General features: G+C 41.0%; 3 protein-coding genes across 3 annotated transcripts; all 3 read left to right on the top strand.

Annotated features, from left to right (window-relative positions):
- Nucleotides 1–3,838: 3,838 nt before the first annotated feature.
- Nucleotides 3,839–7,731, top strand: LOC113326105 (18.1 kDa class I heat shock protein-like; the record flags this gene model as incomplete). Its single annotated transcript, XM_026573902.1, has 3 exons — nucleotides 3,839–3,855; nucleotides 7,105–7,190; nucleotides 7,454–7,731. Coding segments are annotated over 3 exons (381 nt in total), but the record flags the coding sequence as incomplete, so codon positions are not given.
- Nucleotides 7,732–8,934: 1,203 nt separating this feature from the next.
- On the top strand, nucleotides 8,935–10,420 carry LOC113326479 (alpha carbonic anhydrase 7-like). Its single transcript, XM_026574202.1, has 7 exons — nucleotides 8,935–9,028; nucleotides 9,128–9,345; nucleotides 9,433–9,545; nucleotides 9,679–9,787; nucleotides 9,861–10,031; nucleotides 10,156–10,209; nucleotides 10,322–10,420. Exons 1-7 carry the CDS (start codon nucleotides 8,935–8,937, stop codon nucleotides 10,418–10,420), a joined length of 858 nt encoding a protein of 285 aa, XP_026429987.1.
- Nucleotides 10,421–12,311: 1,891 nt separating this feature from the next.
- On the top strand, nucleotides 12,312–13,107 carry LOC113326480 (16.9 kDa class I heat shock protein 2-like). Its single transcript, XM_026574203.1, has 2 exons — nucleotides 12,312–12,543; nucleotides 12,830–13,107. The coding sequence occupies exons 1-2, from the start codon at nucleotides 12,312–12,314 to the stop codon at nucleotides 13,105–13,107; spliced, it is 510 nt and encodes a 169-aa protein (XP_026429988.1).
- Nucleotides 13,108–14,221: the final 1,114 nt, after the last annotated feature.

Consider the following 14,221-nt stretch of genomic DNA (forward strand, 5'->3'; position numbering starts at 1 on the left):
TCCAGTTGGGGTGATAATGACAATGCCTATTCCTGCTCCTTCCTTATTTTTAGATCCGTCGACAAAGACTTCCCATTGTCTTTGACTCGCAGGTTCGAGGATATCCATTGGATCCTTGATTTCTTCCTCGGCTTCTGGTATTCCATTAATCTCTTCGTCGTTGTCAAGGGGGAGGTCTGCTAAGAAATCTGCCAGAACTTGGGACTTCTGAGAATGTTGAATTTCATGAATGATGTTGAATTGGTCCAGATGGGTGTTCCATTTGGCTATTCGGCCCACTTTTCCCGTGCTTTTGAGGACTGCTTCCAATGGTGATTTGCATGGTACCCTGACGAGGTGAGTTAGGAAGTAGGTTCTCAGTTTTTGGGTAGCCCATACCAGTGCGAGGATGAGTTGTTCAATCTTAGTATAATTTCTTTCCGCAGAATTGAGGGTCTTGCTGACGTAATAGATAGGCTGTTCTACCTTTGTATTGGTTTTGACTAATACCGCGCTGACTGCGTCCTCCGTTGCTGTTATGTACAGTGCCAAAACCTCATCAGGGTCTGGCTTCTGCAGGATCGGGATTGAGGCTAGATGTTCTTTGATTTTTTGGAATGCTTCCTCGCATTCAGCGGTCCATTCGAACCTGCTCCCTTTTTTGAGAATATTGAAGAAATGTTTGCATTTGTCCGAAGACCGTGCAATAAATATGCCCAACGCTGCTATAGACCCATTGAGCTTCTGCACTTCCTTTAGATTCTTTGGGGACGGCATCTCTACTATGGCTTGAATCTTTGCTGGGTCTACCTCGATGCCCCTTTTTGTTACCAGATACCCGAGAAACTTCCCCGAGGTGACCCCGAAAGTACATTTCTCCGGATTCACTTTCATGTGATGCTGTCTCATTGCTTCGAAGATATTCCTCAGGTCCTGGTGGTGATTTTTACGCAGCTTGCTTTTGACGAGCATGTCGTCCACGTAGACTTCTAGGGTTCCTCCAATCCATGGCTTGAAGATAGCATAGACCATCCTTTGGTATGTTTCCCCTGCGTTTCGAAGTCCGAAAGGGATTCTGGTATAGCAATAAAGGCCATGTGGGGTATAGAACGCTGTGTGTGGCTGATCTTCTTCTGCCAGGGCTACTTGGTTGTAGACAGAATGTCCATCCATGAATGATAGTTCTTCGTATCCTTCTACTGCTTCTACCAGCTGGTCTATGCTCGGTAGGGGATAGCTGTCCTTTGGACATGCCTTGTTGAGATTAGTAAAGTCGATGCATATTCTAACCCCTCCATTTTTCTTAGGAACAATGACCATGTTGGAGATCCAGGTAGGATACTTGACTTCCTTGATAAATCCTGCGTCTAGTAGCTTCCGAAGTTCTGTTTCTACTGCCTCATGATACTCTGGAGCCACTTTTCGTATTTTCTGCCTGAACGGGGGCGTGCCCGGTTTGATGCGTAGTTCATGTTGGATTACTTTTGGGTCAATCCCCGGCATATCTCCTAACTTCCAGGCGAACACATCCGCATATTCCTTAAGTAATTTGGTTAAGGAATGTTCTCTTCCTTCGTCCATTATGGTCCCGATTTTGATCATCTTCGGGTCTTCTTCCGTTCCTATGTTGATTTCCTTTACGGGTTCTACTGGTGTGAACACAGGCTTCGTGTTTCCGAGGACTGGGACGCTCTTTAATTGCTATTTAGCGTGTTTCTGTCCTTCGCTGGTTTTTGAGGTACTTGTTTCTGTGCTTTGGACATTACCATCTTTCGTCAAGCCCTTTCCTGTAGTTTCCTTAAGGAACAGGTCTACGGCCTTCTCTTTCGCGGTTTCTTGATTTTTTACTCTTCGGATTTTTCGCTGCTCTTCTTGCTCATTGTTGATATGATCCTGAGTGGCCTGGCACTCTCGCGTAGTGATCCGATCTCCCTTGATCTCCATTATTCCCTCAGGTGTTGGAAATCTGAGATATTGGTGGTATGTTGCCGCAACTCCTTTGAGCTTATGTATACATTTTCGTCCAATAATAGCGTTGTAGGGGGAAGGGGTGTCCACCACACTGAATCGGGTTTCCAGTTTCATGGGCCCTGCGTTAACCTGCAACACGATGTCTCCCAAGGGCTTCGTGGCTGCTCCATTGAATCCGTAGATGGTGTGATAAGAGGTCATTAACTGTTCATCATGGAGCTTCATCCGTTTGAACGCATCATAGAATAGGACGTTTACAGAGCTTCCCCCGTCTATGAGGATCTTTTTGAGGTTACATCCAGCTACTGGTAGTGTTAGGACCAAGGGATCGTTATGGTCTTCCATATCTTCTTCGATATCCTCGGCATCGAAGATGATAGGAGATTCCATCCATTCTTCGTGTTCGTCCACCGCTATCCCATCGAACTTATATAACTCGCAGCGGTCTTCGAATTGCTTTCGTAACCTTTTTCCAATATGCGCTGTGAGTGAGGGTCCTGTGGCTTCGGAACACGAGATGGTGTTGATTGTTCGGTTTCCTTCCGGAAGTTGGACTGGTTTGGTTCGCTTGGATCTGTCCTCGGTAACATCCTTTCGTATGTAATGTTTGAGCTCTCCCGCATCAATTAATTTTTGGATCATTATTTTAAGGTTCTTGCACTTTTCGGTCTGGTGTCCGTTGAAACAGTGATATTCACAGTAATCTTTAGACTTCTCGGATCTCGGGGGCTGCTTTCCCTTAGACCATGGCCACTCTAAGTTTTCCCTCCCTTTGATCTCTCGTAGGATACGATCATAGCTAGCGTTGAATTTCGTGTAAACTTGATCTTCGAATTTTTGGTCACCTGTTCTTCGTTCATCCCTTCGTTCCTTCCTATCTTCGTGAGGTTTCTCCCCTGAGCAACTCCTTTTGGCCCCATTGGTTTGTTCCGCTGAATTGGTGCGGTGAGACCTCTGCGGATATGCCCTCGGGTTTTCCCGTTGAATTTCTTCAAGTCGAGCATGCTTTTCGATAATTATTCGAAGATCTCCCTCTGTCTTGGGCACGCTCCCATGAATTTCAACAAATAGGGGACTCATTCGGTCTAAGCCCCATTTGTAGCAATTGATGCTTACCACTGGATCCACGCTCCCTATGGCTTGGCAGATCTTGTGCCATCTGTTAGTGTACTCCCTCGTGGTTTCCTTGTAGCCAATTGCTAGTGAAAAGAGCTTATCCATTCCGGTGTTTACAGTCTTGTTATACATGTATGTTCTTAAGAATTTCTCTGCGAGTTGGTCGTATGAGTGGATGGAGTTTGGTGGCAGATTATCAAACCATGATAACGCTGATCCCTTCAGGCTTGACAGGAAGTATCTGCAGAGTACGACGTCGTTCTGACCCCATCTAGCTAAGACACGGTTGTAGTACCGAATATGTGCAGCAGGGTCGCTGGATCCATCATAGCATTCGAATGTTGGGACAGGGCATTTCAGTGGAATAGGGGTGTTGGCCAAGCGATGAGTTAAGGGCGTGGAGTTAGCTTCTCTCATGACCTCTTCTAACCTCCCCCCGCCTTGTTTATTTTTTAATTGCCTGATCTCGGCCATCATCTCATCTCGTAGTTCCTCCATTGCGCGTTGGTGCTCTAAATTTTTCGGCTCATTACCGTCTGGCTCTCCATCGTCATAATCCGTGTCGGATACGCTACGTCCCCTTGTCGCGTCTTCATTAGCCGCTATGACGACTCTACAGTCTCGGTTTGGCTCTGATGCTTTGGAGCTTGCTTCATCAAGTTGTTGGCTGGTCTTCGTGCTTAGAGCAATCCGCTCCTTTAAATCTTGATTTTCTCTGGCCAACAGGGCTACAGCTTCTGCGTAAACCTGCTGGCTCTTCCTCAGTTCCTCAAGCTCAGCCATTAGTCGGTGTGATTGGTTGGACCCCTGATTGGGAGTCCCAGCGCGTGCTACTACAGCCATGGTGCCGCCCTCCTCCACGGTCTGTACTAAAGGTGGCAGGGGTTCAGCTTCGGTTGCTGGTATTTCCAAATTGGGGTGAGCGCCCCTCTGCGGTGCTTGAGGCGCCGGTATGGTTTGATTTTGATCATTTGTTAGTGGCATTCCAAAAGTTAGAAGGTGCGCGGGTTGGAATGTTCTGGATTCATCCATCCTTTCTCTTGGTTGATTAAGTTGACTCATGGCGAAGGTATTGCTAGCCTCCGCAGCCTTCGGGACTACCGCAGCCTCCCCGTATTTTGTCGCTGCTGCTCTGAGAGCCGCCGCTGCAACTGAATTAGCGTTCATAGGTGAAGTGATTTCCGCAGTATCTTGCCTTCGATTGGTCATTTTAGCTTTATCTCCTTTCTGCTTGCTTCGGGTGATGATCGGGGTTGTCCTGGGTGTTTCTTTTGACAAAGCTTTGGATTTTCCTGCTTCCTGCGTCTTTTCCATCACGTGCCCTTTTGTTGATAATGAAATCTCGCCGAAACTTGCCTTCTTTACTCACGATACGTTCTTTCTGCATAAGTTATTTCAAACAACAAAAACGGGAATATCCGCGTGAAGCGGGTTAGCTGGCGAAATACAATCTTCCAGGAGAATTAATACACGCAAGTTATAATCTACGGGTTAAAGTTTTATTAAAGGAGATCCTTAGTATAAAAACTACGAAAATTGTAAATCCGCGGATTAGAACAATAAATCTTATCGAAGATAAAAGGTGGGTTTTTGAACATAATACAGTTAACGAATGATCTATACGGTCCGAGCTGATAAATCAGAGCAATCATATGCCAATTTAAAATGAAATCACAAGACAAGATAAATCTTTTACCGGGACGAAGTCCCTGTTTCTAGCGCCAAATTGTGAGCACACAAACCTGCGAGGGGGTCCGAACGCTCACAATCAATCATTATCATCTAAAGAGATTGTGATGATGATATCCTGGTGTTGATTCATTGGCTCAAAACCTTCGGGTTTATCATGGCCTCATCTAACAACTCCATGCGAGGCGTTTGCGCATGGGATATAAGTATTAAAGAAAACAAAACATATAAGTAAACATCCATGGAGCTAACTAAATGTAAAGTGCTGAAATGTAAATAAGACCAAGGTTTACGTGGTTCGACACTAAGGCCTACATCCACGGGGTTTGTTGTTTTACTATGTTCTTCACGGTTACATGAATAGTCGAATGACTTTTGGGTTTACATGTTTCTCTCTTCTAAGTGATTAACTTACCCTTGCAATCTCTCTCTCTCTCTCCTTCTCTTCCTGATTTTTCCGATCCCCCTTCCTCTTGGTGGAGATGGGGTATTTATAAGGTTAGAATGTGGGACCCATTTCTGAAGACCGTTGGAACCTTATCTTCTTGTGTCCTTGCGTCCATCACGCGGAGGTCTGCGTTTGCCCCTTGATCCCGCAGAGGCATCCTCGCTCGTTCCACAGGTTGGTCGACACGTATACTGCTCAGAGTGTTTAATGCGGGTAGTTGAGGGGTCTGCTCGTGTCAGACAAGTGTCTTCTGCCCCTGTCAGTTCGTGTCAGCTAACTTTCTCCCCACCGTTGATCTTAGCTTCTCTTTTGGGGATGAGATAAAATAACTCCTCGGGGTTTATTTGGTGTTTCGTGACGCATCATGTTTTGATGTTTTGGCCTGCATGCTTTCCACGTATCTTTTTATATACACGTGTCTGATAGTGAGATATATGTGTACACAGAATCAGTGCCTTACCAGTCCCGATTTTGCACTACGTCGTCTCTTTTCTTCCGAGAGAGATCGTTGCCAGTACTTCTATATTATCCAAAAGGTGGAATTCCGTTTGGACTTGTGTCCCGACTCTGGATTTCAAAGAGGAAATATGTGGATTAAACACTCCTGAAAGATAAAACAATTCACGGAATGTGTGGAAGCATACCTCGTTGATCGCGACCAGGAATCAAATATACAAAAGTTCATCTTCAAGTGCAGAAGATACGTGGACACGGACCGGGTAACTTCTATAATATCCTCTGTAGTAAATCTTGATGTTCAAAAAATGATTCAGTAAAGATGAACTTTTGTATCAAGATTTACTAAAGCAGATTTATCTATTCAATAGAAGAATTTTTGTATTAAGATTTATGTACAATAAATAATTAATTAGGGTATAATAAATTTTCTAAATAAGAAAATATATTATCATTAATGTTTCAAAAAGGTTAATTATAAGTAAAAATAACTACATATTTTATTTTTCTAGATACACAATTGACAATTATAAAATGGTAAATTTTAAGTCTTCTTAAGAGGATACTAAATGATTGATGGTATAAAGAAGACTTTCAGGCCGGGCATCAGACCGGATATCATAATTAATTGTAAAGCCCGAACCCGCCTAATAAGTTAATCCAGGCCAGACCATGCGGTCCGCGACGGATCGTAACAGACTTTGAGCTACTTCGAATAACAGCAAGCTCCGACGGATATTAGCAGACTGAATATTTTCGGCTATTATTTACACCCCTACTCACATCCCTTCGTCCCTGAATATGTAGCTCTCCAAGATTCAGCCCTAACCGAGTTGTCACAGCCAATCGGAGTGGCGAAACAGCCAAAACCAGACTAAAAGAATTCCTCAAGATAACACCACATCCTGCTAATCGTGGATTGCCCAACAAACTTCCTCACAAGGTAAAGCTTTATTGTATTGATTGATTGAAGTTGTATAAAAAATGCCTTCTGGTGCCCGTTACTTATAGCCCCATTTGGCGTTAGTCCCTAGGCCCTCGAAAGGGCTCGTCCGTTTGTGGATCTACAAAAGGACAGTGGCGCCAGGCGTCGCATACGCTAAACCGAGAGAGAAATTTACAAAAAGGCCGAAACTTTGTCATATTGTACGTGTCAAAAGCTTAATCACAAGTGGCATTTAAACTCTCAACTACATTACCACGTGTACGCATGCATATTTGGGTATTCCTTATTATATAAGTGAAGCTTAGACCGTCTATGGATTATAGAATAACTAGGATTTGCAGGCGAGGCGGACAATGACCTCGTTAGGACCCTGGCTCGGTGGTGGTGGTGATTTCGACTACTTCGGCTCACCATGGTCTAGTGACATTTGGGACCCATTCGATTTCGGTGGTACAAGGCAATGGGATACGTTGAGAAGACGTGGCGGTGGTGGCACCAGTGATGATCCTGCTTTCGTCATCGCAAGAACAAACGTAGACTGGCGAGAAACAGACAACGCTCACATCTTTCGTGCTGATCTTCCTGGTATTATTATAATTAATTTTTATTTTTTTCTCATTTGCAAACGTCTACAAATGTGTGATGAAGTTGAAATCGCTTTTTGTGTAGATTTAGATTACGGTTTGAAGTGATGTTATGTGATTTACGTTTTATAGAGACATGGAAAGAGTGGAAATAGAAGCAGTAGGATGCACAATAGGGTTATGTGCATTACTGTCACCAGGGTGTATGTTAATACAGTCTATACTCACAAGAATTAATGGAATATGGAACTCGTTATCTTTCAGGAGTGAGGAAAGAAGAAGTGAAAGCACAAATAGAAGATGGGAACGTGCTTCACATTAGTGGTGAACATACAAAAGAAGAAGAACAACATGAGAGAGATAAATGGCATCGATACGAAAGGCGCCGTGGTAGTTTTTCGAGGAGGTTCCGGTTGCCGGAGAATGCCAAAGTGGATGATGTCAAATGTAGCTTGGAGAACGGGGTGTTGACTGTTTGTGTTCCAAAACATGTGTCTGATCAGGACAAGCCTAGAAATGTTAGGTCCATCGATATAGCTTAGCTTAGCCTAGCTGGAAAGAAAGCCAATGTCCTATATGATCAGTTTGTGATGTACAACTAGCCTGTGTGTCTATGTACATAAGTGAGCCTTTTTTTTTTCTTTCGGTAGACCTGCCTGAGTTTCTGTACGGAACTGTGTGTACAAATCTGTGAACAAGACGTGTATGAGCCTCCAAACAATGAAAAGAATAAATGGCTGTCTATGAATAAGGTAAATTATGTACTTGGCTGCGTAGTTTGCTTGGTCGTCTCATGTAGATATGTTAGTCGTACTTTGCTTTGTTAATGAAGTTTTATCGTTTTAGTCCCTTTGGCTGTTCTGTGGCTGCATTTTATTTTTTAAAGGTGCACGAACTCTATCCAAGTGTTTTTCAGGTTATCTCTTTCGGCGGCAGGCGTCTCTGACGTTACCTGTTCTCTACACGTATCAAAGGATTTGGCTATTTCCTTAACAGGAGGGCCTTATGAAATTACAACCTAGCAGGCTCGCATTATTTTTCAATATGTAATCAGCTCCCTAAGTAATACCATTGGTAAAGAAAAAAAAGTAATATAATTACAGTCGAAGCAATCTGTTGCAGACATCCAAAGGAACACTCCTAAAGCAATCTCTTCTAGACATCCAGTGAAAATGAGTTAGGTTTCTAACGATCAATTCCTACCATGACCATAAAAAAATGGTTTTCTCCAACACGTAGTACTATCACGTTATTTTGGTCAATTCTTCATAACTGAGTTGGATACAGGACAGTATAAATGATCAACCTTACATCAACGATTCCATTGTCAAACTAGCGTCTCATTCTCGTGTTGTGGAGAAGACCACTAAACAACACTTAAATGATTTATATATATGATGTTTGCCCAACCAAATCACTTTTAGGAAACTGACCGGAATTTCAGACTGGATGATTTTGCATCACGTTTACTTCACTGGGTATCATTTGGATTGCTCTGCATAATCCAGCTAGAATCAGGTTTTGTCGGTCCATTTTAAATTATATATGCAGTTCACGAGCTGATGTACGTATTTCCTGTCCATATTTTAAAAATCGTAATTATATTCATTGTTGATGACTATTTTCTATATGCTCCTCAAAGACCTCATGCTGAATTCCCAATAAATACAGAAGATTACTCGATTTCATATTATCTATAACCAAAGGGTTCAACTTCTCTTTCACGGATTTTTTTTTTTTGAAACATGAAGAATTTTGTAAGCAAACCAATAAACTTGGTTTATACATATCTCCTTACGGCCGTTCTTGTTTTAACTCATCAAGGCCAACATCTTCTTGGTTACAAGTTGGTAAGCAACTGTGTTATAAGTTCTTACGTAAAGTAAACATCGCACGAAATTTGTCTAATTTATAATCAACTACTGTGCCTGCATGCAGAGAACCAGGAAGATTTTAGCTATGTAATAGGGAGCCAAAACGGACCAAAGAACTGGGGAGATCTTCGTGCAGAATGGGCAACATGTAAGACTGGAACCGAACAATCTCCGATAGATTTAGCTTTTAGCAAGATGCGAGATGCACCAGAGTTGGGTGATTTGCAGACAAATTATACACCAGCATCTGGAATCCTAGAAAATATAGGCTATCGTATCAGGGTAAGTAGTTAAACTACTATCTAGATTTTTAAATAAAGAATGGTATGTACAAAAATATGTTTATGCTTTACAGATCGATGTATGCAGCTTCAGTGGGTTGTTGCAGGAAATGCTGGATCTATTCAAATAAACAATATTACCTATGTGCTTGATAATATCCATTGGCACTCACCTTCCGAGCACACTATCAATGGAATGAGGTGATTTATCTAGACCGTGAAACCTGAACCCTGTCAGTAGAATTAATGGAAGAGAATTTATCTATATCATAGGGAAGCTAAGATTATTTTGAAACAATTAACAAGGTTTTTGTGAACATTAATTTAATATCAGGTTTTCTTTGGAGCAACATTTGGTTCATAAAAATGTGCAACTTCAAAAGGTAGCTGTGGTTGCGGTTCTGTACGCCATTTCTGTTTTCAAAGACCAATTTCTTTCCAAGGTAAATACATTTCTAAACTCAATAAAAGTCACTCCTTAGTATATAAATCGTTAATCCTTTGATGGTTCATCAGTTGGAAGACAACATAGTGGATATATCTGGAACTGGGGCGCCGAGCGAAGTGAACATAGGTCTAATTGATCCGAACGATATTGACATGAGTGATAGAAGATATTACAGATACTTGGGTTCTCTCACAACTCCCCCTTGTGACGACGGAGTTATTTGGACCATCAAGAAAAAGGTACAATGATATTTATTAGTTAAGTTTTCTAAACGATTGATATCGTTCTTAGTATTGCTAGATAAATTTCTTATTTTCAGTTAGCTAGCTAGGTTTCTGATTATCCCAATTTGTTAAATTTTAGGTGATGCCTGTCAGGAGAGACCAAGTAATGTTACTTAGAAACGCCGTTCATGATGTAAGGTTCCCAAAATAATATATTTGTCACGTTTGTGCAAATACAGTTCTTAGATTAACATCAATCAAATTAGTAGCATCACGATTGATTAATGAATATTATTATGTTGCAGGGCAACGAGAATAATGCAAGACCATTGCAGCCTCTAAATAACCGAGACATACTCTACTACTCCCCATTACACACATCATCATCAGTAGACAATATGTAGTTGCAGCCAAGAATTTACCGGTCGGTTTTCTTGATGTGGAATTTTCGTGGCATATGTCAATGGCATCTATATAACAGTTGCTTATTTATTTATCTTTATTTGTTTGTCAATAAATTAAGAATTATGAACCGAATGATAGAAGTATTGAACGCATGAAGTATTGAATAAAATGAAAACCAACCAACCAAAAAAAAAAAAAAAAACAATAGAGCCAAAGTTAAGCAACCTCAAACCAAACAAGACTAACCCAAGAGCCGAAGAAGACGAAGACAACGTGGCAACTTCCCACCAGGCATTAATGTCCATGCATCTTAATAAGCTTGAAAACGAGCTTACAAAGATAGGTTGTCTAAGACTTACTAACTGCAGGTTGTTAGACTATGGATACATTTCGGGACTGCTCTTTTTTCTATAGATCACAAGTTTTCTAAAATTGACATCATCTGTCCGGTTCCAAGTTTAGTTGATGCAGTAATAACCAAAACGGTGAATTTGACAATTACATTGTGAGGGTTAAATCTCAAATAAAATGAGCCAGTATTTTTGGTGGGTTACTTGACATTACATCTTCCTATATATGTGATTTTTCCAAGAAGTTATCATTTGTCAGTCTAGGTCTGACTTGAATTGGTGCATGACTGCATGTATGACCAAAAAGATGAATTTGACAATTTCCCTAGAGTTGTTTGGAAGATGGTCTTTTGGGTGGCATAACATCATGGAATAAGGTCCACAGAAGAGTAAATTCATGAAATCCTTATGTTTAAAGTAAGGAATACAAAGAAGATGCAACCATACCTTTGGCACATATTTGAACTATAGTTTCAGAAAGCATCGAACTAATTAGTGTGACTTGCGGCCGTCCCACTTTTTGCAACCATCAACTTCTCCTACTTGCATTTTTCCTTTTCATTTTCTTCTTTGTAGCGTCTCTGACTCTTTCATCCTTCCTTCATATATAGCCTTCGACTTCTCCCTAACCTAAATAGCGCGGTATAAGATGCCGGCGCTCAAGATATTTGTGACATCCATAAGCGATAGGTATAACAACTACTACACCCGCTAGAACACTCTTGACGTTTTCCTCACGATTTTTTTTGTTTTGCTAGTTCGATTCTCATAAGCAACTCCCTTTCTATGGAAGCTCGATCCACCTCGCTCAATTTCCAAGCAGAAGACGAGAACATTCTCTTGATAACCCTAGATGTCGACGCCAGTTTTCAGATGTGCGAGGAGGGTTCTTCAGTCGGTAGCTATGTATACCCGAGTTTATCTTACCTTCTTTGATATGCAAAATTTAAAAATCCGAAACCCTAAAAGCCTTTGTAAGTTTCTTATGTCTAAACATAAACACATTGATACTTGAACCAAGCAACAGCATCAAAAATTCCTATAAGGTCCCGTGCCACTACCTATCCTGTTTGAGGTATGGCTGCATGCAGCCAGACTGCAAAATAAGCCAACTGGCGATTTTCCATGAACCCTTGTACTGCCTAATATAGCTCGTACGAAATGTCTATATTTGGCATTTTTTTACCGACATGGTGATACTCTAATCACATGGATACCAGACTTCCATCACGTTAGCCATCAGACGTAGGACAAGAAACGCGCAACTTTCCAAAAACTCTTGTGGTTGTGAAAGCACAGTGGCGTGGCATACCACTAAACCAAGAGGAGTGTCAGTTGCCATTGCATGCACCAAAGAGCAAAACTTGCATCAAAATTATACGCGTCAAAAGCTTAATCATAAGTGGCATCCAAACTCTCAACTACATTACCACGTGCATGCCTATTCAGGTATTCCCCCTGATTATATAAGTTGAAGATTAGAAGGTGTTAAAGAGTGCATCAGGGTTAATACTAACTAGGATTTGCAGGCAAGGTGGAAATGAGCTCGTTGGGACCCTGGCTTGGCGGTGGGGGTGGTGGTGGTGTTCACGACTACTTCAGCTCACCATTTTCCAGTGATATTTGGGACCCGTTCGATTGGGGAGGTAGAAGACAATTGGATGCCTCCAGAAGACTCGGCGGCGGTGATGACGCTGCTTCCGTCATCGCAAGAACAAACGTAGACTGGCGTGAAACAGACAACGCTCACATCTTTCGTGCTGATCTTCCTGGTATTATTTGTTTCTTCTTTTTTCGTTTCTCATTGAGCACTCGAGCTAAAACTCTTTGCACTCCATCTGCAAATCTGTGGTGAATAGAGACATTTTATGTGATTTAAAATGTGATTACAATTTGAAGTCATTTTATGTGATTTACGTTTTATAGAGACATGGAAAGTGTGGAAATAGAAGCAGTAGGATGCACAATAGGGTTATGTGCATTACTATCACCAGGGTGCATGTTGATACGATCTATACTAACAAGAATTAATGGATTTTGGAACTCATTATCCTTCAGGACTGAGGAAAGAAGAAGTGAAAGTACAAATAGAAGACGGGAACGTGCTTCAAATTAGTGGTGAACATAAAAAAGAAGAAGAACAAAATGAGACAGATAAGTGGCTTCGATACGAAAGGCGCCGCGGTAATTTCACGAGGAGATTTCGGTTACCGGAGAATGCTAAAGTTGATGATATCAAATGTAGCATGGAACACGGAGTACTGACTGTTTATGTTCCAGAACATGTGTCTGATCGGGACAAGCCCAGAAATGTTAGATCCATCGATATAGCTTAGCCTAGCTGGAAAAAACAAACAGAAGTTCTATGATCAGTGTGTGGCTTACAGGCTTGTGTGTTTATGTACATAAATAAGCCTGTGTATTTATGTATAAAAAAGTAAGTAGCCTTGTCTTGTGTTCAATTATAGTTAGATTATATACTTGGCAGCAGTACTTAGCACTACTTTTCTTTGTTAATGAAGTTCATCGTTTTAGCCGATTATTCTGTGGCTGCAGTCTTTTATGGACTCGGCTAAGTCAAGCACCCAAAGTCCTCTTTGGCTTGAAAATGCAGAAAGATTCCAAACAAAATAGGTCAAATCCAACATTTTGTAACTTCTTCTTGCAGGTAGGAGTTCAAGCTCATCACATTGATAGAAGACATATATATCTATGATAATAATAGAAAAAACGTATATTCATTAGAGAGCTCAATTATCTAAGCAAACTCAGATTTTCATCAAAGCAAAAGGGAAAAATATCGTATGGTCCTTTTTGTTAGGTGGGCCCATGTCTGTTTGGTCCTTTGAGAAAACGCTTTTATTGTTTGGTCCATAATTATTTAAAAATATTAAATGGACCAAAGCATCCTTCTGTGTTAATTTCAACTTATTTTTTTGTAGCAGTTCATTCTATCTGATGAAAACTGTACACTTCATTATATACTATAAAACAGACTTCATTCCAGAAATGAACTCCTGATAAAAACCTATACAAATCAGACTTCATTCCAGAAATGAACTCCATATAAAAATCTAAAAAAACAGACTTCACTCCAGAAATGAACTCCATATAAAACCTATACAAATCAGACTTCATTCCAGAAATGAACTCCATATAAAACCTATACAAATCAGACTTCATTCCAGAAATGAACTACCTATACAAATCAGACTTCATTCCACAAATGAACTCCATATAAAAACCTAAAAATACAGACCTCATTCCTGAAATGAACTCCATATAAAAACCAAAAAAAAAAACAGACTTCATTTATGGAATGAACTGCAGCATCATCATCTTCATCGTCTTTAACAGCAGTAGAAATAAATTCTTCGCCATTCAACAGCAGCAGCAACATCGAAAATTTTCTTTATCATCTTCTTTTCAATCTTCATCTTCTTTGACATC

Source organism: Papaver somniferum, unplaced genomic scaffold, assembly GCF_003573695.1.
Source record: "Papaver somniferum cultivar HN1 unplaced genomic scaffold, ASM357369v1 unplaced-scaffold_10, whole genome shotgun sequence".
Taxonomy (NCBI): domain Eukaryota; kingdom Viridiplantae; phylum Streptophyta; class Magnoliopsida; order Ranunculales; family Papaveraceae; genus Papaver; species Papaver somniferum.

What these genes read in the sequence shown, in the direction of transcription:
- LOC113326479 (XM_026574202.1), top strand. Translation starts at nt 8,935, where the DNA reads ATGAAGAATTTTGTAAGCAAACCAATAAACTTGGTTTATACATATCTC. An exon ending in TCAAGGCCAACATCTTCTTG is followed by an intron (nt 9,029 to 9,127) that starts GTTACAAGTTGG and finishes GCCTGCATGCAG; the next exon opens with AGAACCAGGAAGATTTTAGC. An exon ending in TTTGGACCATCAAGAAAAAG is followed by an intron (nt 10,032 to 10,155) that starts GTACAATGATAT and finishes GTTAAATTTTAG; the next exon opens with GTGATGCCTGTCAGGAGAGA.
- LOC113326480 (XM_026574203.1), top strand. Translation starts at nt 12,312, where the DNA reads ATGAGCTCGTTGGGACCCTGGCTTGGCGGTGGGGGTGGTGGTGGTGTT. An exon ending in CTTTCGTGCTGATCTTCCTG is followed by an intron (nt 12,544 to 12,829) that starts GTATTATTTGTT and finishes ATTATCCTTCAG; the next exon opens with GACTGAGGAAAGAAGAAGTG.